General features: G+C 41.1%; 1 protein-coding gene across 2 annotated transcripts in view; it reads right to left on the bottom strand.

The window, feature by feature from the left end:
* The window catches only part of GALNT4 (polypeptide N-acetylgalactosaminyltransferase 4), a 47,219-nt gene that overhangs the window by 11,357 nt on the left and 14,171 nt on the right, over positions 1-21,691 (bottom strand). For both annotated transcript variants that reach the window (XM_075586032.1, XM_075586033.1), the window contains 7 exons: positions 19,385-19,554; positions 17,155-17,344; positions 16,174-16,359; positions 4,673-4,790; positions 3,517-3,693; positions 2,539-2,670; positions 1-102 (listed from right to left, as the gene is read on the bottom strand). The exon at positions 1-102 is cut by the window's left edge and continues 9 nt beyond it. In XM_075586032.1, coding sequence (XP_075442147.1) covers positions 1-102; positions 2,539-2,670; positions 3,517-3,693; positions 4,673-4,790; positions 16,174-16,359; positions 17,155-17,344; positions 19,385-19,554 — 1,075 coding nt within the window. The remainder of the gene's footprint in view (positions 103-2,538; positions 2,671-3,516; positions 3,694-4,672; positions 4,791-16,173; positions 16,360-17,154; positions 17,345-19,384; positions 19,555-21,691) is intronic.

Here is a 21,691-nt window from a genome sequence, read left to right on the forward strand (position 1 = left end):
ACCTTGGCCATGACATCCAAACAGGGAGATGTGAGCTCCAGTAGGGGTACGATCTGGAGCATTATAATCCAGACACTCGGATGAGATTCCAGTGCTGCGGATCTAAAGGAGAAATGGACACTTATTGTATTTGGCTTTTGTACTATCTATGAAATCACCGATTAAAAGCACATAATTAGTTCAGAACATATATAAAGTTACGAGAAATTAAGTGTCTGCCCAAAGATCACACGTACGTGTTAAAGACGTACTGTTACACTCAAAAAAGGAAGTAAAAGCTATACAGAAAATACAAAAAAAGTACAAAACAGGGGTGTCATTCAATGTATATATATATATTTATTTATTTTTTTCTTCTTAAAGATTGTTGTCTCAGTCTGAAAAACAGGCAATCGAGACAACTATCTTTAAGAAGAAAATTATATATATATATATATATATATATATATATATATATATATATCCAGTGTTCGACAAACCTATACATTTGCACGCCCCGGGCGAGTGGATTTAACATTGTGGCGAGCTCCTATTGGCCCAAGCAGCACACGTGTGGTACTAGGTGGCGAGTAGATTTTTTTGTTCGGCGAGTAGATTTTTTGGTGATTTGTCGACCACTGAATATATCTATATCTATCTCTCAAATGAATGGCATTGTCGCCATTTTCAATTTTAATTTATTATACATAGATCGTGTGGCCGTTTTTCTTTTGTCTGCCCTATAGGATGATACCGTATGGATCAGCCTTTTCAATAAAGATTTAACTATACATGTATTGTATTATTCTTTTTTGGGTTGTGCCTTTCTTATTTCCTGTTTTTGTCAAGATCTTACAGAGGGCACAGTGAAAAATAAAAGGAATACGGTTAAGATTTGCTAGCACCTCACTGTTTAGTGGAAAAGAAAAACCTTGTTTGGTGAGAGTCAGTCAATGTTTTACTAGTCATGGATTTCTTACACCAGTCGCTGCTTTGATGGTGTAACAGTGTCGGACATTAAAATAAGCACGGCTTAGTGGTCAGTGTTCAGGGGCCCAAGTTATTAAGAATTATTTTTACATAAATCATAGAAGCATACAAACGGAGAATGAGCGAGACTGCCTTAAGAACGAGTAAAACACGATATGTATACATTTTCTTCCGCAAGAGCTACTATGTGAAACCAATATTATATACAGTACTGTAGGGGGATAACACTTATTTTTATATTGGCTCCAAGACCACTCCTTGGGAAAGCTCAGCCAGGGAATGTTTTTTTTTTAAATAACCATTAAACATAATTGCTCGATTGGTTATTTGGTTATTCCCAGATTCCGGTCTGGCTGGGAGTTGAATGAGAAGAGGCATCGGAAACCCTGGTCTATAAAACCGGCCATGGGAACCGGTGAAGCAGAAATCGCATCACGGACCATATTTGTACCCGATTGAACACAGTAATATTTAAATAACAATTCCCGAACAACAGGGCATTATTGGCCAGTAATGCCTTGTTCTGTTACTATTATAGACTAAATGTAGACTTTTTTTTTCATAAATAGACACTTTTGTATAGTTAAATAGATTTTTTAATTAAAATGGTAAATACATGAATCCACCTCTATATACGCTTACACTGCAGCTATCTATATCCACACACTGCCGCCCCCTCTGTGTACACACACACACACACACACACCCCACCTCTACACAACACAGCACAGCACCTCTACACAACACAGCACCTCTACACACACACTCACACCACAGCAGCCCCCTCCCCCACACACACACAGCACCTCTACACACACACAACACAACAGCCCTCCTACACACACACACACACACACAAAACACAACAGCCCTCCTACACACACACACACACACACACAACAGCTCTTCATACACACACAACACAGCAGCTCTACACACACACACAGCTCCACACACACACACACACACACGCTACACACACAAACAGCTCCACACACACACACACACTCTGCTGCTACACACCTACAACACAACACACACACACTGCTGCTGCTATACCCATAAACACTGCTACTGACACACACACACACACACACACACACACACACACACACAACGCTGCTTTACCCATAAACACTGCTACTGACACACACACACACACACACACACACACACAGTCAAAAATGCAGCCACTTACTAAACTTTGCAGACTATCGCCCCCCCCCTCTCCCCCCAATTCAACTGAATCTGCTCAGAAAATTTTCAGTCAGCTCAGGAGGGGGAGGAGTCAAACCGTGGCTGATTTTTCCTGACCAATCCCCTGCCCTGTCTCAGAGCTGTTACTTCATTCTGACCAATCCCCTGCCCTGTCTCAGCTGTTGTGAAAGCTGATTGGCTGTAAATAAACAGATTGAAAATTACACTTTGCAAGCTGCTAAAATTCCGGGCATTACTGACTGGTTAAAATTCCGGGCATTATCCAATCAGAGAGCAGGGTTTTCAAAAATGCCCTGAATTTTACTGCTTTAGCCTATAATATAGAATATCACACTACCCAAAAATACTTACTGCCCCGTGCCAGCCAGGACGATCTTCGGGCACATGTAAATCTGGGAATATATTTTTCAAGTACCAGTCAAAGCTCTTGCATTGCAGTCTCTCTCTAACTGTTTTTCGTTCTGAAATATCGCCATACATTTCCTGAAATAAAATATCATAAGATGCTCAGATCTATGCATAACACCTCAATGTGGGGGTAAGAAGAAAAAACAAAGTGTACAGTGATGGTACAGTAGGTAATATATTAAACAAGTGGTAAGATAAGGGATGGTTTAGGGGTATGGATACTATTCTTTGTGAGATGACCAAATTAAAGATCCATTGTCAGGTTTTAGTATCCCTATGCAAACCTCCCAGGGCTTCAGTACAAATATTACACTATAGGTTGTTTGTACCATACAATTCTATATGCTCGTAAATGTAAGGTTTCAACAACTTCCTTTCAAATGCGTTAGTTTACACATTACCTATCGTGCCTGGCTAATGAACTACTTTGTATGTCCTCTTCAATTAAAAAAAAATAATCAACCTTGATTGTATAGAAGTGATTTTAAGATGTCATTTACTGTACTGCTAGGGGTAGCAGTCTAACAAACTATTATGGTCACTGTAGCCGCTACCTGACAAAGTGACGGTAGCCCAGAAGTACTGCAGTCAAAATTAGGAAGCATATAACTTCTCATCTGAGTTGCAGAATGCCTTTTATAAACAGAACCTTGAAAATGTGCCCCTCCCCTCCTCCAAAATATACACCAACATCAAAACAGATTTTTTTTTATTATTTGGAATTTATTAGTGCCTCGTGGAGGATTCATTGCGAACTAACTGTTTACATTTTTCAAAGTATTCACGTACTGTTACAAATATACTGTAAGCCCATATTTGCTAAGGAGGTGCTATTATGGCCCACTCAAGTGTATTCAGGCAAAGCACCGCTTAATAAACATAAACCATAGTATATTGTCAGAAATGTATGCATCTGTATACCTTTCTTGCAGGAGGGTTTCTGTTGTAAAAATGTTCTTTATAGCCATCCATCCACACCTCCGCTGCCCTGGCCGTGTTCTGCAGAAAATTTGGCCTAGCATAAGGTGCCTTCTTAGGAAACACATGCCCAACGTGAGAACAAGGGACAATCTCCAGGGTCCCCCCGCACTGCCAGACCTATTGCAAGACGAGAATGTGCATACTGTAGTTCTGTAAAACACATCTCATTATCCATACTGTACATGTCAATAACTTAGTTTAAGAGATTGTTATGATATGGTTACCAAACCCTTAAATACCATACAGTTCGGTTTCCCAGCTCCATATACTAAAGCATCAGTTTTAGCGGTGATTAAACTTGCCGGTTTTCCATGCATTGAATTTTACTCCTACTGTGTCCACGTCACCCAATGTGCCACTTCAATTGAAAGCTTTAACATTTACTATGGAGCAGTGGACCCCGTGTATCGAGTTGCGGCCGCGAGGAGAGAGACGGGGATCCAGCCACACTCCCTGCACGTAGCTCCCTGTACTCAGGCTTGCGGATGGCACATTGTAATCACGCTATAAGATCCTAGAGCATGCAAGTGCATTTCTTGTGATCTTTTGTTGTTTTAAATAAATTGTGTTTCGGTACCGCACCATGTATTTTATTGTTACATTTTACGATACTGCGACTGGGAATGTGTGGAGGAGATAGAGACGCAGAGGAGCCTGTGGCCATCGGTTATCCAGACTTATGCCCTGCAGTACAAGATAAAGATACCTTTGTGTCCTTTACCACTTATTGAATATAAGTAGTTAGTGGCAGAGTGTATGAGCTCCCTTGCAGAGGATACTGCGCAATGGTCTTTTTTGTTTGTTTTCTGTTTCCGCAGAACTTATCTGTAATTAAGGAATCACAGCAAGTCTCCCATGGCAAACGGACACACATTATCATCCTAATCCAAGGACTGTTTTGCATCATTTTCACTAGCCAGTGCGCCCAGGACTGTTTTAGGAATAACCAATGCATTTGCATATACAGGTGAACGCAACCAATTTGTTTATTATTATTATTACTGTTATCTTTTATTGGTATGACACCTATATATTCTGCAGCACAGTGATATGAATAGAATGTTCCCCGCAATGAAGAGTTATTGTGGATACATACCCTAAATGACAGCTCTAAGTTTTCTCCTCCCCAAACCTCCATCCCCATGTCATACGTTCCAAGGTGTTCAAAATATTTCTTGCTAACAGCAAACAACCCGCCAGCCATGGTGGGAGATCTGCAAGTAACAAAAAGAGAAGATTCGTTTGTTACAAAGTATTTTATCACGGGAAAAAAACAGCAGAGAAAAATATGGCTTCAAATATATGCATATGGTAACATTTCCACAATTCTTTCAAGTTCAATTAGAAACATAAAAACTGCTGGCACAAAAATCAAAGTGGACCCCTTTCCCCCTCTCCCCCCCCCCCCCCCCCCACACAAAATCGGTTAGAAATGCTCGGGAGGCTATTCCATGAATGCACCATCCTTTCTGTGAAGACGTGCTGGCTCCCATTTTTCCCTGACCATCCCATCCTTTTGTTTTCAAATAGGACCTCATGTTCTAGCTAGAATTTCTTTTTATTGCAAATGTGCTTCCCTCTTGTAACTTGTAGATTTCCATCATATCCTCTTCTCTCTTTCTGCCAAGCTGAACACGTTGAGGTCCTTTAGCCTTTCCCGATTAGCTTTTAGTTTTTAAATGCAGACCATGCCCAATGTTAGTAATGTTTCTTTGCACAACACTAATTTTTTATGTGGTACTGGAGATATGAGGCCACATTTACTCATCGGTCTTCTCGCATAACACCTTCTGGCACTGGAAGTCAAGTTACAGCCCATGCAAGTTAATAGGCTGTACGGTGTCTTCCAGCCTATCTTCTTTTGGGAGAAGTTTGCTTGGTAAAGAAGGGCCATGCTGGCCATAAATTAACATAGTACTGCACTAGGTACGGTCTTGACAATTATATAAAAAAAAAAATCTCATCAGTCTTGTTATTGGATTTTTATACAGTTTATACAAAGTAAGCTCAACAAAAGGAAAAACTGGAAAATAATAAAACAAAACATTGCAGAATTCTACAAATAAAGAACATATCTAAATTAAATAATCAATGATAAAAAAAATTGCTGTAAAAGTATATTGAAGTTGAATTTCAAGATTTCATTATATCTTTATTCTCATCTTAATAGGTACCCTTCTCCACGACCGTCTGAGAACTGTCTCACACGACTCCAGGATGTATGAACCAACACATCTTTTTGTGGAAATTTTTTTTTTTTTTTTTTTTTTTTTTTTTTTTTTTTTTAATAATTTCTCAGTTTTTGGTATTTGCTTTCATTTTGTCTTATGTCATTGGTTGTGTAAATGTTTCAAAGTTTCCAAAAGTGGGAGGCTCAATCTTATCCCACGGTACCATTATGTATTTCCTGGCTGCCAATAGTATTATTTCAGCATTATTCCAGCATACCTGGGATACCTGTTTCTCCATTAATTTCTTTCCATTTTTCTAAGTTGCTAAATAATAGCGCTAGTGGCTCCTAACTATGATTATCATGGTCATTTTTTGTGTATATAACATGACTTGGTCCCAAAACTCAGAGACGTTAGGACAATCCCAGAGACCGTGCTTTAAATCAGCCTTATACAAAGAACATTCATTTTTGGATTTAGCTATCCCTTTATAATTAAAGTCAAATAAATAGCAGCTCTCTCCACACCTCTGAGATTATCAGCTTTCCTTCAAGTAATATATCCACCCCTACAAATTCTGGAAATTATCTATTCCATCCGGGAAAAGACTGTTTGCAATATATTATCATTCTTTTTTGTTTGTTTTTTAAATCTCTGATCCAATTCTATAATTCCAAAATGGAATATTTAGTAAACCTATTTTTTGGCCAAATGGACAAAAAAGGGTATTTTTCTTCAATATGCAATTTTTATCGTTTAAGATTTTTGCAATAATGTATTGCTTGAATGTATTTCAGTTTTAAGTCGTTTAAAGTGCTTCAGAATTTAATTCCATTTAATAGGGGAATGAATTACCTTAACGTTCCATGAAACTACTCTCATGAGGTATTTGTTATTTGACTCATCAAATTGTAGAATCCAAGTCAATGCCCCACTTAGTCAGGATTATACCTTTTTATGTTTTGTCACGCAATCTACCCTTCTGTTGATGCGCAGTTAAAAATAAAACACATCAAATTATTTGATTGTTATTTTGTTATTTAACAGTTTATAATTGATTACTTTCTTTTTTTCGCCCCATGAGTGACACTTTAGCCTTAACATGTTTTGTCTACAAACTCACTCTTCTGCCCCATGGCTTATACAGTCAATATAGATCTTTTTGATTAACTCCTCATATCTGCGACGTCCCGACCCCCTGGTTCTTTCCTTATATGAAAAAGATCTATTTCTAATAACTTATTTTTTTTGTATCAGTTTTATTTTGATGCCGTTATTCTAGGCAGAAGTTGCACGTTCTCGCTGCCAGCGACAGGACCGCGCCGGAGCTTAGCGTCTTGCGTCTGCACTCGCTGGCTTCATACCAAAAGTCCCAATGACTTTTTTTTTAAGTGACACAGATACCTCGCCCCCTGCTGCTTATATCTTTCCTTTCACAACACTTTTGATATGATACATCACTCAGGCTTCTTGCCCTAAAGCACATTCCAAATAAAAATGCTAAATCTCCAAATTATTATTATTATTTTTTTTAAATCAAATTTACCCCCTTTTTTGCTTAGGAATGTGAATGATTTTCACACTTTTACGAGGTTCACAATTGTGCATTTACTCCTTTCAGATCTGCCCCTATATTTCACCTAGCTCGTAAGGAACGGATTGTACAATCTTTCAGAGAAATGGTCTCTATTCAGTGTGCTGTGAAGCATCATTCCCTTGCTTAGGAAAATGTCACACTCTGTTCAAATGCAAAAATAAAAATTAATATTCATGTGCCAATTCAAATAAATGGAGTTGAAATGTTCCTTAGCATGGGAAGACAGCTGCACAGCATATGGAAAAGGGGACAGTACGTTTTAGGGTTTTTTTTATGCTCTCCGCAGAGATTACTTACTTTCTTTTTAATCTACAGCATGGAATGTAATTACGTTAATAATTGGTAGATTAAAAACACATGATGAAGAAACCTTAAAGGTTCATTATAACTCCACCTCCAAAAAAACTCTTGTATTGTCCCTAAAAAGGTATCGCAAAGCCCCAAATAAATCTAGATTAAGGAATTGTAAGGATTCTGCCAGATCAGATTGTGCCAGGTTTTGCTGCACTTCGGGTTTTCCAGGTTGCCTGCCTTTTTTCTCAGTTCGGCTATTTTGCTTACTGGCAACATGCTATACAAGGCTGCAGTTCCTAGTGGGAGTCGCGAGCAAGGTTCTACGTTTTTGCAGCTTCTGTTGGTCTTCGCTGTCACGCCTTTCACTTTTGCCGTTTGGATTCCTTTGTTGCTGACCCCGGACAATGACCCCGACCTCGCTGCTTTCCGCCTGCCCTGACCTTTTGCCTGGACTCTGCACCACTGCCGCCAGCCCTGACATCTGCCTCTTATCAACTGCGGATACTCTAACAGGACTCTGTCCCTGGGCTCTGGTCTGTTATTCTGCATCCCTACCTCAGCCCTGCGCGTCCGCTTCCTGATTCGAGACGAGCACCGGTCACAGGAATATACAGACTGGAGGCCATTTACTTTCACTGGGTTTAATGGTTTTGCTGTAGGGGTGCTTTTAATGCCTGTGTTTATCACAAAATATTATTAAAAGAATGTACAGTATCTATAACACCACATTAAAGCAGAGGGGCCTTAAACACACTGCAATATTTCACAGGCTCTGTCAGCTGAGGGAGTCATTGAGCAGGTTTTTCATAAAAAAAAAAAAAAGGTCCATGTGTGGAATTGGTTAGTCATGTATAATTACACCAATTTAGTCACAATGTTCCAGTGCCCATCACTTACTGTAGCAACATTTACAGATGCCCTGTTTGGCCCGCTCCCGTGCATAAGATGGTGTGAAAGCTCTGCCCTTTCTCAAAAGTGGCCGCTTCAAAAATCAACAGCCGCTTCTCAGCATGGCGCATTGTGCAAGTCCTGCATCAGCGTGCCAACGGTGCAATAACCATTGGCTGCAACTACACACTAATGTACCAAATTCTCATCAAGCAATCCTTATAACACAGGTATTAGTCATCAAATTGAATGATCCCTTTGCAGACAAACCAGTGGAGTACCTTCTTTGGCTTAGCTATGGATGAATAACAACTCCATCAGTGAAGATCTTAAGTACTGTACTGTACCATGGCTAATCTTTATACTTTTCAATTGTATGTTAATCTTGCCAGCATGGCAAGTTTAACTTGAAAAGCAGCTTGTAGGTGCAAGAGCAGATAGTCATTGTGAAGAAAAGAAAAAAAAAACACATTCAACTTGCATGACTTAATTATAGTGGCTTTGAGAAAACCAGAGTCCCCTTAAATAGAACGAGATGATGTAATGTGTATAAATGCGCTTGGGGACAATATTACATTCCAGAAACTAGTTGGGTTTCTCTGAATCTTATTTTATCCTTACATTATATAAGTTATGGTGGGTAAAAAAGTGCTCAAAACCCTCCACCATACAGTGTACAGCAAAGTCTTAGGCCTGGGTCCCGCTGCGTCCGGCGGCGTGCCCCGGCTGGGTGCACGTCACTCACCAGACCAGAGTTCCTCCCGAGCTGGCCCCAGTCCCCCCTCGCTGCAAGGCTCGCTGCGCACTGTGACGCGTCAGCCAGCAGGGGATACACGAGGATCGTGATTCCAAGCGGCAACGCCTCACGTGGTGCGGCAGGGAGCCAATGAGGAGGGGAGGAGTTGAGCTGTCTCGAGCTACGGGGGTTTGTGTGGTTCGAAATCTGCACTGTCCTCTGTGGCAACATTCCCCCCCTCCCCTCCCTCCGGTGCCCGTTTCAGGCAGCGCGTGCTGGGGAGGTTGCGGCCAGCTCCGGCTGCTGAGCTCATCTTCTTCCCAGGGAGCAGAGGCAGCAGCAGCATATTTGGGGGGGTGAGAGGGGGAAAGGCAGAGAAGCAACAAGGCAGAGGGGTTTCCATGTGTGTGCCTGTGTGTAATGGCCCCGCCCCCCCACCCGTCATGACACCCCGCCCACTCGACCCGTTTTGGTCACGACCCCCCCGCTCCAAAAAAAGTTTCCTGCAGACCGCAGAGCAGTGAGTTGCACGCGCCGAAGGCAAGCAAGACAGCCGTGCGGACGCGTGCAACGAGGCCTTAGCCTTAGACAGGTCTACAACCCTGTCTTTCACATGATCTCTTGGCATACAATGCTTCCACTGTAACCAAGGATTCTGGGTAATGACATGCAAATGAGCACTCATGTGTCACCTTTTACATCTTGTCCATTTTAACATAGACCCTGTAAGCTTATGCCTGCCACATTACACAGCTCATCAGCACAGCCTAGGGTTAAAGAAGCCTGTAAACCTACCCACAGACAGTTGTTTCGACCTTTGTAGTTGATACCTATTGAAACTTCACCTTGCAAAGTCAGAAGAACCAGCCTCTGAAGAGAGCCAAATGATCGAATTTTTCTATGAAAAAAAATCTAACAAATACATAAAATATCATAAATATGTATAGAAAATACTAGAGGCCCTTCTTATGGATTGGGTTGTTCCTTACCCACACTTCCAGAATAAATACTCATTCAAAACAGTACGGCAAAAATTATACCCGAATAGGTTATATAGTTTTCATGTATTTATTCGCTCTCACAAGACTTAAGAAGATGCTATATTCTATTTTATTCAATTGAATTCAATGTAATTTGCCCATTTTCACTTTTACCGCAACACAAAAAAAAGTTAAAAATATAACATTTTACACGGGCTGCAGGGGCAGCAGCTTACAACACTGGGGAGGAAATACTCACGATAAAGCTTCTAGTAGAAGTAGATGAATATAGAATATGTTGCACGTCAGTCACGGAGATCCATATTTATGAAGCAGCCATCTGCCATCAAGTCACTGAAAGCTGCAATGGGTCTTCGAGCACCAAAAGGTCTCTTATGGCAGATGCTTAGTAAATGCAGGCCTATGGCCCAGATTCACTAAGGGGTGCTAAGCATGAAGCATGCCTCCTGTCCCATTAATGCGAGGCAAGTGCTAAAATGTAACACCCTTTAGTGTACTTGTGCCTAATGCTTTAAAAAACAAATATTTGTTCATTAATGCAAGAAGAACGTGGCTAACCCTTAATCCCTACCAACACACCCACTGGAGTTGTCATGACCTACAATTAAGAGTACTGTATGTTGTTAACCAACAACAAGTAGTAACAGGTAACAATCACATTCACAAAAATAATACAAATAAAAAAAATGGAAGAGTAATGCAGTACTTTGGTGAGTAGTACAGAAGGGAACACCACACATAGGCCAGGATTCACTAAGCACCGATGTGGTGTGTTACAACCCGACCTGCCATTGATTTGAATGTCAATGGTGGATCGTGAGTGCAACACCCCCCTCATTGGCGCTTGGTGAATGTTCCCCATAGCTACAGGGCTCCTCATTTTGCCACTACAGATGTGGCGTATAACAAGTTCCTCCATGCGACACTTGGAGCGGGTGGACCGTTGCCCAAGTCCGGCCGCGGTCACGCTTGCCCAGCACATAGGGAATTTCCCAGAAGGATTAACGCAGCCGGGGTCCCTGAATGGGACGCCCGCTGTGTTAATACTACCAGGCCGCCACCAGAGAGATCAGAGAGAAGCAGACACAGCAGATCTGGCACTATTTTCTTTATTATTTTTAGTACATATGATTGAAGCAAGTGGGGTCCGGAACTGAATCGCATTAATTTCAGGTTCGCAGACAACCTGCTTCAGGCCTATGTACGAATTTTTTTTTTTAATTGTTCGACATCTGCTGTAACAGCTGGGACTGCTTCTCTCTGCGCAGCTCTTAGACTGGTGGCGGCCCGGTAAGATTACGTGTGTGGGCGTCCCATTCAGAAGCCGGAACATTACTGGAATTTTGGACGCAGCCATCGGGCTCTATTTATCAGCAGCTTCTTTGCACCCAAAAGGAACTTAAAAACAGCACTGCATCTGTAGTCACAAAACACACAGTAATAACTCCACACTCACATTCATTGAGATCAAGTGAGATCTCCTACACTGCGTTGCACGAACCTCAGACACTGAAAAAATGAATGCCTCGCAATGCTTGAACGCAACTTTAAAAGTGCAGTTTTGACCTTACATAACAGCAGAATGAAAGCAAGAAAGCCAGAATCTACATCTTACTGTTTGTAGAGGAAGAAAGGGGGTGGCCCAGTATTAAAGGGGTTGCACCCCATTTGGCCATCCCCTGACCTCACCAGGGAGACAAGGGGTTAACTGGGCTGAGGTCCAGAAATGTGATTTAACCCTTGTTATGACATGAAAATGTATATTCCCCCTGTTCCCATGCTTTATTGTAACATCTGGTTTAATCAGTGTCTGCATCACACACACTAGGATCCATCCGGGAGTACAAGGGTTAATAGTTCTTTAGTGATTATAGCCCTTTGTGTAATTTTCCTGCCTTTTCAGGCACCATTTTGCAGGGTCCCATAGGCCGCCATTGGAGCTCAATGCGTTTCAATGGCGAATCTTGCTGTTTGGGTCCTGTTTCCTGTGAATACCAGCAGATGGCGTCCGAGAGGAGGAACGGCAGTTTCCCATTGTAAGTCAATGGGCCCATTGACTTCAATGGAGATTCCTCGAAGGAGCTTTCCAGGAACGAGTTGGCTGCCGTCCAAACCGCAAAGCGGATACTTTTTCAATAAGAGAGCTTTGATCACTTAACAGTCAAGTTCAACGACAAGTGGCGTGGGAATAAACAGTTCTAGAGCACATAGAAATAAAATTATTTTTGCCCCTAGTTCCTAGGCCTCCACCCACTCGACCACAACCGGGTCCCCGAATACTGGACCCCCGATAAGGGTCAAACCGAGAAGAGCGGGTCGCGCCATAGGTTACAATGGCGGCGGCAGAAACAGCTCAAGAAAACGGCTAAGTGTAAAAAGCTGAAATTTAGGAATCCATAGCTCCGGTTCCGGAGGGTCCAGAGGATCAGGGTTTGGGGTACCTGTAGTCACTGCTCCGACATCGCTGCAGAACCATCCTTGACCCTCTTGGACCAACCCGACGGAGTATGGACCCCCTTGAAAGTTTGGGACTTTTCCCATAGACTCCAATGGCGGCCAATCTCCATTGACCGGCTATGGCGGAAAACCCCCATTGACTTCAACGGCGGCGTAGCCCCGTTGAAAGTCTATGGCGGCGGATTCCCATAGCCGCCAGCTGCGGCGGTTTGCCATTGAAAGTCTATGGCGGGGGAGCACGTTGTTTTCAATGGGGATTTTGTGAAAAAACGGGATTTAATTTACAGCGGAGTTTATTGTATTAAAATAGGAAACGGTTTAAGGTGTATTTGTGTAACTCCGGTTCCGAAGGTCGTAGCAAGTCGCAAATTGGACCATAGGGTGTCCCAGTTCCGGCATTGAGAACTGGGAAGTTTGGACCCGCGGGACCCAACGGAACCGGATATTTTAAGATGTTTGTGTTTTATCTTTAATACTGTGTCCCAAAGCAGGGATAAAACCCCAGAGGAAATTCCTTTGCATACCAGGGTAGCATATGGCCAGAGAGGCGACCCAATGTCTAGGACTTAAGTATTGTTCAAAGGATTTTGTCACCCTCACTGTTTACCTGAGGGCGGAGACGGCTCAAACCAGAGCAGTCTATAAGTGTCCCATTTCACACCTCACAACAAAGAATATCCTGCCAGGAATTCCGTTTGGTAGACTAGCTGGCATTCCTGATGCAAATGTGGGGCTACAGAAATGAGACCCCCAGAGCCCAACTGAGCATGTGCCAACTAGCTGGGGGCGTGTATCCAAATGTGTTCCCATGTTAGTGAGTGGCTACAGGTAATTGAAAACCAATCACCTGTACTTAATGTTAAGGATAGGGTTACAAAAGGTTTATAAACTGTTGTCCACCCTTTATCCTTTGTCTTCTGATATCATCTGAATTGTTACCTGATTGCTGGAGAAATGCTACATGATACTTCTCATTCCCCATCCCCAAAGTAAGTGTACTTCTTGTCTGTTACTGTATTATTTCGTATGTTCACCTATCCAAAGGAATAAATATACTTTATTATATCTAAGCCTCGTTCAGTTCAAACCCAGTTATTTGGTGTAAATTACAACCTGTCATAAGCTATCGTCACACTGTTTTTCGAAACAAAGAAAACATGTGTTTATTATTCAAAATGTGAGGGAAAATGACATCATTTGTTTTGCTGTTGCTTTACTAAATGATAGATTTACTGTGCAATTGAACTAGCTTGCAAGACGTTTTTAATAGAGTACGGCATATTAAATGACTTCCCATCTAGAAAGGGCGAGCACTAATTGTATTTAAGCATTTGCTTCTATAGATTTGAATCAGTTTGTTAAAATGAATAGAAATAATTGGGTACGTGTTTTAACATTGTGATTGTTATTGAAATGAGGGACATTCACCAGCAGGGAGGGGTGAATTCACAACTTAAAAACATTTACACGAGCCAGAATTCTGACCTATTTTCTGTCTTGCAATGCATTGTAGCTCCTTTGCATCAAAGGGGTTTATATAACACTATGTTTTCCTTTTAAACATCTCCCCCTCCAGCAAACTTCTTCTGTGCAGCGGAAAGTAAAGTAACGTGCTGTATGAGTTCTATTCAGTTGTAGAAGCTACAAAATAAGCCAATAGCAACGTGGAGGTCACAGACCCAGAAATAGTGCCAGGAAGGCCCTGTGAAGAAATGCTTTGCATGGGATTTCCCCTAAAGCTAAAATCTTTTAAGTTTATTGATTTCATTATGTAAAAAAATAATGAATAAAGACGGGGAAAATGACAAGTGAACAATTCTGATAAAGAACTTACTAAAGTTAGTTTTTTTCAGGCAATATTTAAGTATAGCATAGTGGCCACCAGGATTATCAATAGGATACTACAATTTGGAATTAGTTGGCAGGTACGGAGTGAAGTATGGAGTTCATCCAATGTTTATTAATTAAAGAGGTGAGCGTTAAGTGCCATCCCTCCTACAACAAAAATGAGTCACTAATGTAAACAACTCTGTAATATGCTTCTTTAGAAAAGATTCAATCATTCTGTTAATCTTATTGATATGTGGTGCACAATGAGTATATTTTGCTGCTTCGTATATTTGACTTATCAGCGCTTCAGTATTACTTTGCAAACGTTGAACTGACAGGGTCACCAGGTGGCTTCCCCAAAAATACTGGATACGATGGTGAAAGGTGCGACGCGCTACAGACACACACACATACACACCTCACCAGTCCATGCTGTCTCCTCTCCTTGGCCCAATCCCCAGGCTCTTGAAACCTCCTCCTGATTGGCAGCGTTACCCAGTAGCAGCCAATCAGGATGAAGGAAGCTGACCAGCCCCCTTGCAACAGCCCTGCTCTCTCATTGCTCAGGGAAATACCGCAGCCCCCCCATGCTGGTCAGGTCACTACGTCCAGAGAGGTAATACTGGACACATACATTTCCAGTATTACCAATATTTTTTACTGGACAGTGTCCAAATACAGGCCAGTCCGGTTCAATACCGGACACCTGGCAACCCTAAGAACGGAGCAAAAAAGTATTTCACTTCTGCATTTAATGATGGACAAGACTGTTTTACACCATAAGCTAAACATTTTCATGGTACACAAAAGCATTGGATGTGATGTACATTATTTATCATGGTAAAATAATGGTATATATATAATATATATATTTATTTGTAATGTACTCGTCTGATTTTCCTGTTACATGCTACATGGACAGTATTGAGCCGCTTACCTTAAGCACCCTTTTGTTTCCCAACACTGACTGCCCCTTCAAATCTGAGGGACTGATTTTTGTAAAAGAAACCTAGACGTATTATTTTATTTTTTAAATTGTAATTAGTTTGTTAGCATGTTAAACTGAGACACTGCTGCAGGGGTTTTCTTCAGTTAATTCCCTTTAGATATCACTGTGCTGAAATGGAGGCAAAGCCCTCTCTCTATGTAATCCTCATTGTCTTTATCGAACAGGGACAGTGTGGGATGGAGGTTGTGTAAACACTTTACCGACGACAAGCACTCAGGCTCCTGCTACCTGAGCTCGCATCTGTCTGCACGGCTGTACTTGCAGCACCCTCTTATCACTTTCAATTTACCAATGTATGTGGACCACAGCAGGTATCTGGTTCCACAGTGGGGCTGGTAGAGACTATAAACTTTACTAGGTAGAACCCCAAATATATTAATAAAATTAAAAAAAACAGCGTTTTAATCCAATTCTCATTATATTGAGTAGGGACAAGAGAATCCAGTAGAGGAGGATTTTTCCTGTACAGCAAATTAGAAAATCCCCATGGAGTTCAACGGGGTTTTTTGGGCCAAAAACGTCCTCAACAGCAGCTTTGAACAATATATATTACGGCATTAAGAGAGAAAGGGTGAGCAGACAATAAAGTCATGCTGAAGTTCATAGATGATCACCTGATTGGCTCTATCCTGGTTTTCCGTCTCTGCCTCTCCTTTTCGGGCACTGCATGCCACTGGAATGTCAAGCGCCAGTCAAATCCTCCGATCATGGGTTCACCCGTCTGCATGTAAAACTCGAACGTGTTCCAGTCAATGGTATCGATGACGGGGCAGACAACCGCCGTCTGATTTTCGCCAATCCTGCAGAGGTGGTGTGGGGGGTGGGGGGGGGGGGGGGGGAGAAAAAAGACCAATATTTAAATGGGACAAGACACGACCATTAGGGACCATACAGATACAATGCATGGGTTTAATATTACACCTAGTGAGAAAACAGGACTTTGAAATCAAAATACAACTCAGAGTCTTTGTCGTAACGGCCAGCAAAGAAAGTATACATGCCAAGTAGTATAGCAGTTTTACATCATTAGAAACTGAAAAGATAGAAGAGAAAGAGGCACAGCTCCTTCACTGACAAGTTTACAATCTATATTTGGTGTCCAAGGGAAATAAAGTGATATGTCCTATTTCCCAGAGCCGACACTGGGAGATGAACCGGCTTCCCTGCTTCAGTGTCGCTGTTTCCTTTACTCACTGAAACACTCCTTTAGCCCTTGAAAAAGGGGAAAAAATGTGCAGGAGTTGCCACGTTAAAAACACTTTACTTCAGACTTTGGGCCTTAAAATTAAAATAAAAAACAGCTAGGAAAGAAAAACACATATGGTTGGTAATCTGTTTTAAAGGGCATCCCATGGAACGCACTTTTAAAATAGGTCATATTGGGGGGGAAATGCACCGTTAAGTGGGGTATCTATGTCATTCTTTTACATCCCCATAAAGTAATCAGTACATGGCCCTCAACATGACCCACTAAAAGCATAAACCCGCCTTTACAAAGCAGAATTAGGCTCCCTTGCTATCAGCCACAGCCCACAACTATCTTAATAGCACTTTGACCATCTGCCTATGCCAATTATTAAAAGTCCGCACTGTACCTCTCCAGAAGTGGTTCTAGCCAGCCAGAGATGCACTCACAATGGCAGTCCAGAAACGTGAGCACATCACCTGTGGCGTAAGTCGCTCCAATTAACCGTGCCCGCACCAGTCCTTCACGTTTAGTGGTCCTTATCAAACGCACTCTTTGCAAGGAGCTGATGTAAGTTTCAAGTTGTGATTTTAAATACACTGCAATGGAGAAAAACGTATTCTAGATTATTAAACACTTCAATAAAACAGGGTTCAAAAAATTATTCACCTAGTAATAGATCACTGCAGAGGATTAAAATCTAAGCAGGGATCACAGTTTGATGATGCTGGGAAGTACTGTATGTTGCACAACAGTTTCTTCTTAATGCCAAACTAAGACAGACTGTCAAAAGATTGTTGCATTGTGAATTCCTGTTACACAAGTTAGTTAAATAACTCCCTATCAAGCAGGACAGGGATTTAGTCGCAACAACTGCAAATAAAATTATGGCAATACAGCATCAATGTTTCAGAAAGATTCCTCAAGATGTTCGTTAGTAGCCATCTTTCTCTTTTCTTGACACAGTGATCCCTGCAAGTTAGTTAGGAGTGCTCACTCTATTCCTCTGGGCTCCTCGTATATCAGATTTAGTGCAGACGATTCAACCGAAACAGTAACATAACGAAATGCGCTGTAAAGCAGCACGAGTTGCAGTTTGCTGCTTTTATTTTTTTAATTATAGGATTGAAGCAGGGGTTCTCCAGAGCTAAAACTGCATTCATTTTAGCTCTGGGGCCCTCTGTACCCAGAGATACTTACTGTACCTTTGTAGGGGGTGCCGGTATCTCATTCCCGTTAAGATATCCCTCGTCACGCGGGCCAATAGGAAGCCGCAAGGGATGACGTCACAGCAAGATGTGGGACATTTAAGCCACCATTAAGTTAGCCCCTATAAGCCACGTCGGAGACACTACCTGCAGAGATACCGGCATCCCCTCCGGAGTTAAGCATCTCTGGAAGCAGAGGGTCCACAGAGCTGAAATTAACGTAGTGCAGCTCCGGAGACCCCTGCTTTAATCCTATAACTAAAAAAATTAAAGGAAACAAAGCGCAACATGTAGTGGTGCTTTAAAGCTGCAGTTCAAGCAATATCCTACGTGTTTTTTTTTTTTTTAATAAATCAGTTCTGTACCATGAGAAAATACTTGTAGTATTTAAAAAAAAATGTAAAGACAGTTATGTATTCTAATGTAACAATGTGGTCCTATAGCAACCATTTACAAAGTCACACCCCCTTCCCCTTCTGAAGCAGCAACACCTTTTTGAGCCCTGCCCTCTCTAGCAGTGAACCAATTGAATCTAGTGCCTGCCTGGTCACATGATCTTCCTCACAGAACTTTGGATGTCAGTGCAGCAGAACAGGACCCAAGATGCATTTTGTGAACCTCAAGCCAAATTTTCAGCTAACAATTACAGGAGAACGGCCCGATCGGCAATTTAGCTAAACGCTTGTCAGTGTGTAGATTGTAGTAATGCACATACTGAATGGAAAAAAATATTTAAAAATAAAATGACAGCTTGAACTGCAGCTTTAAAGAGGAGATCCCTCCTAGGACCCAAGAGAATTCATTCCAGTGACATGTTTAAGAGGGGTCTGATCTGGGTAATTTGATTTGTTTTAAATCCAATATCTGACACCTATCAGTATTTTTAGTTTGTTAAAGTTAGACTTAGGAGGTGTTTGACTTCCTCTGGCTGCTCCTTTTATGTAATGTCACTGACTGTGTGATCAGCAAGTGCTAGTACAGCCAGAGTCACCCCCTCTCACCTTCCCTTACCTTTACTGGGTCTCTGATAAGGACAGGGTGGGATGAGGGTGAAGAAACACTTGATTGACAAACGCTTCCCCATTCAGAGGCCCCTAAGAAAGTTAACTGTCCGACCAACTATGTGAGATTGTACATTTAAAGAAAAGGTTTCAGACAGACAATGACGTTTGCCATTGTTAGTGCCATTACATGTGTAACATGGACATTGTGTACACGTTTAGCAGTGTAGTTATTAGCATGGGTAAGACTTGTGCTAATATGACCTGTGTTAATATTTGCAGTATTTAACTCCATATTATGTGGCATATATGAAATATTTCTCCGGGTTTTGGACAGCAAGGTACGTTCTTCACTAATCTATAGAAAGCAGAAGGGTATTTCTGTACATTTGACATCAGTTTTTGTGTTATTTATTTAACATGCCGTTACCTCTATCACTGTAATCATCCACCAATATAATTTCTTTCAGCAGTACTGAAGGAGACGTCTCTAAAACACTGTGTATCGTCCGCAGTAGCGTTGACCAAGCCTCGTTGTAAAACGCTATGATAACGGACGTCGTAGGAAGCTTCCTGTAGCTGAAGTTCTTTGATTTACATCTAAAAATTTAAACATATGTACGTAGTGTGAATATATGTTTGTTTAAAAATAAATAATATATTTATATTTCACCAAAGCAGAAAACGACTGAAGTATTTTACAATTAAATACAGTCGGTGGAAAAAAAAAAAAATAGGAAGTAAAAAGCAGACAGTGAAAATAAAAAAAAATATATACGGTTATGTATACATTATTAATTATTTTATTTTGTATGTACTAAATGTGAGTGATCATTTTAAGCACTTACACTTGGCTGAAAGGCCACGTTCAGCTCAGCATACTGTTACAGTGTCCTTATTTATTAAAACATTTTATGTTACAGAGCAGATGTTGATGGCTTCTCCAATGGAACATATGAGCAGTTGGCAGACAACACGGCTTGCTAGGATAATGCAGGCTTTGTACAAAGCCGCCATACCGAAAAGGTAATAGGGAAGCACAGCTAAAGAAAATCTTACTTGCGCTGTTAGAAGGTATCAAGTAAAGCACACTTATGAAATCTGAGCAGAGGGGAGTGGTAATCTATGCGTAACAATTACAGATGTAGTAGATGATATTTCACCTGGCATAACACAACAAAGCTATAGGGGCAACATTGCATGCATTAAAGAGATCATGTGTATGTAGTGAGTGGGAGGAAAGAAAGAAAGAGAAAAGAAAGGACACCTTTTAAACAAATATAATTAATTTGCATTTGTCCTCAATATGAAAATGTTTCCTGTGTGTGTCATTTGGAGAAATCAATACATTTCTATTTCCAATGGCATAAAATTGATATTTTTGGTAGGACCTACCAAAACATTGCACAGCCATTATTTCACTCTGATACTGGCCATTTCAATTAGGCCAAACGTAGCGTATTGACACCTCAGACACGTATATGTTTAGAACTTTCGACACTTCTCCGGTAACCACATAATTTGGGGCATTTTTACGTCTTTTGGCAATGAGACGGTTTGTTAGTCCTCAAAGCCACAGAAACATTCTTTTTGCTTTGCCCTCTGCTTGCAAACGTTATTGTGAAACAATAATTAGCCTCATTTTTATTGGCCTGCTCATACAGACACAGCAGGTTGAGGGGGTTTACTTTAAGCATGGCTTACACTTGGAAGGCCATTAGATACTTGTTCAATTCTTTGCAAAATGTTTTTTGGCCAGCTTATGTGGGACTGCCTCTTTAAAGCACTACGTTTTTATGCACTGCCTGAAAAGTGACCCATGTTAAATTGGTTTATTATGTTGTGGACTGTAAACTCCATAAAAGAATAGCTAGTCACTACACGATCTCGCTCTACTCCTGTTCCTTTTCACCAGCATGCACTAAAAACGTTATAACCAAGGGCTGAAGAGTGATGGCATTAAGGGCGGGAAGGTCCCACTAACTTTGTGGATTACATAAAGTACCTTGGCTACCTTTTTTTTGTAAATCTAGAACACCACTACATTAGTATTGACAAACGTACATATTTGTTTCTATAAAAGATAAAATTAAAAAATGCTCCATTTTTACATTGACTAAATTTGTCTAAATGATGGACCAAGGAGGTTAGCACCAATGTTAACCAAATTTAGAATTTCCTTAGCTTAGACACCGTACCACTACATTTTTAAGACCAGTCCAACCATTGGTTATTAATCTGGCAATTTACTTTTTTATTTTTCTTAGATTGTCTGAGAAGTAGAACAAAAGAATATGAACCATGACAGAACGGAGCTCAATGCCAAGATATTGTTTTTGCCATGAATAGCCTAATTCAATAACACACGGGCTGCTTAAGGAACAATGGGCAGAAAATCACATTACCAAACAGGACAGAAATCTAATTTATCAGATCATTTCCAAGCACAATGCCCCCGGAGAGGAAAAAACAAAGAACAGCTATCGAGGCAACATTACTGTGCATTGGCAATGCTGATTACTATGGCCCACGATCAACTAAATATTCACTACCATATAGGGACCTAACTCACGGGATAATTAATATTCCTTAATTCAGGATGACACACACACACCTCAGTGTAACAAGCCAAAGCTAATAGGGGCAAGAGAGAGATAATGGAACTTTTAGAACTGAACACATGCAGCCCCGCAATCCACATAAGGACACACACACACACACGGCATAACCTACGTCC

The sequence above is a fragment of the Ascaphus truei genome, chromosome 2 (assembly GCF_040206685.1).
Source record: "Ascaphus truei isolate aAscTru1 chromosome 2, aAscTru1.hap1, whole genome shotgun sequence".
Taxonomy (NCBI): domain Eukaryota; kingdom Metazoa; phylum Chordata; class Amphibia; order Anura; family Ascaphidae; genus Ascaphus; species Ascaphus truei.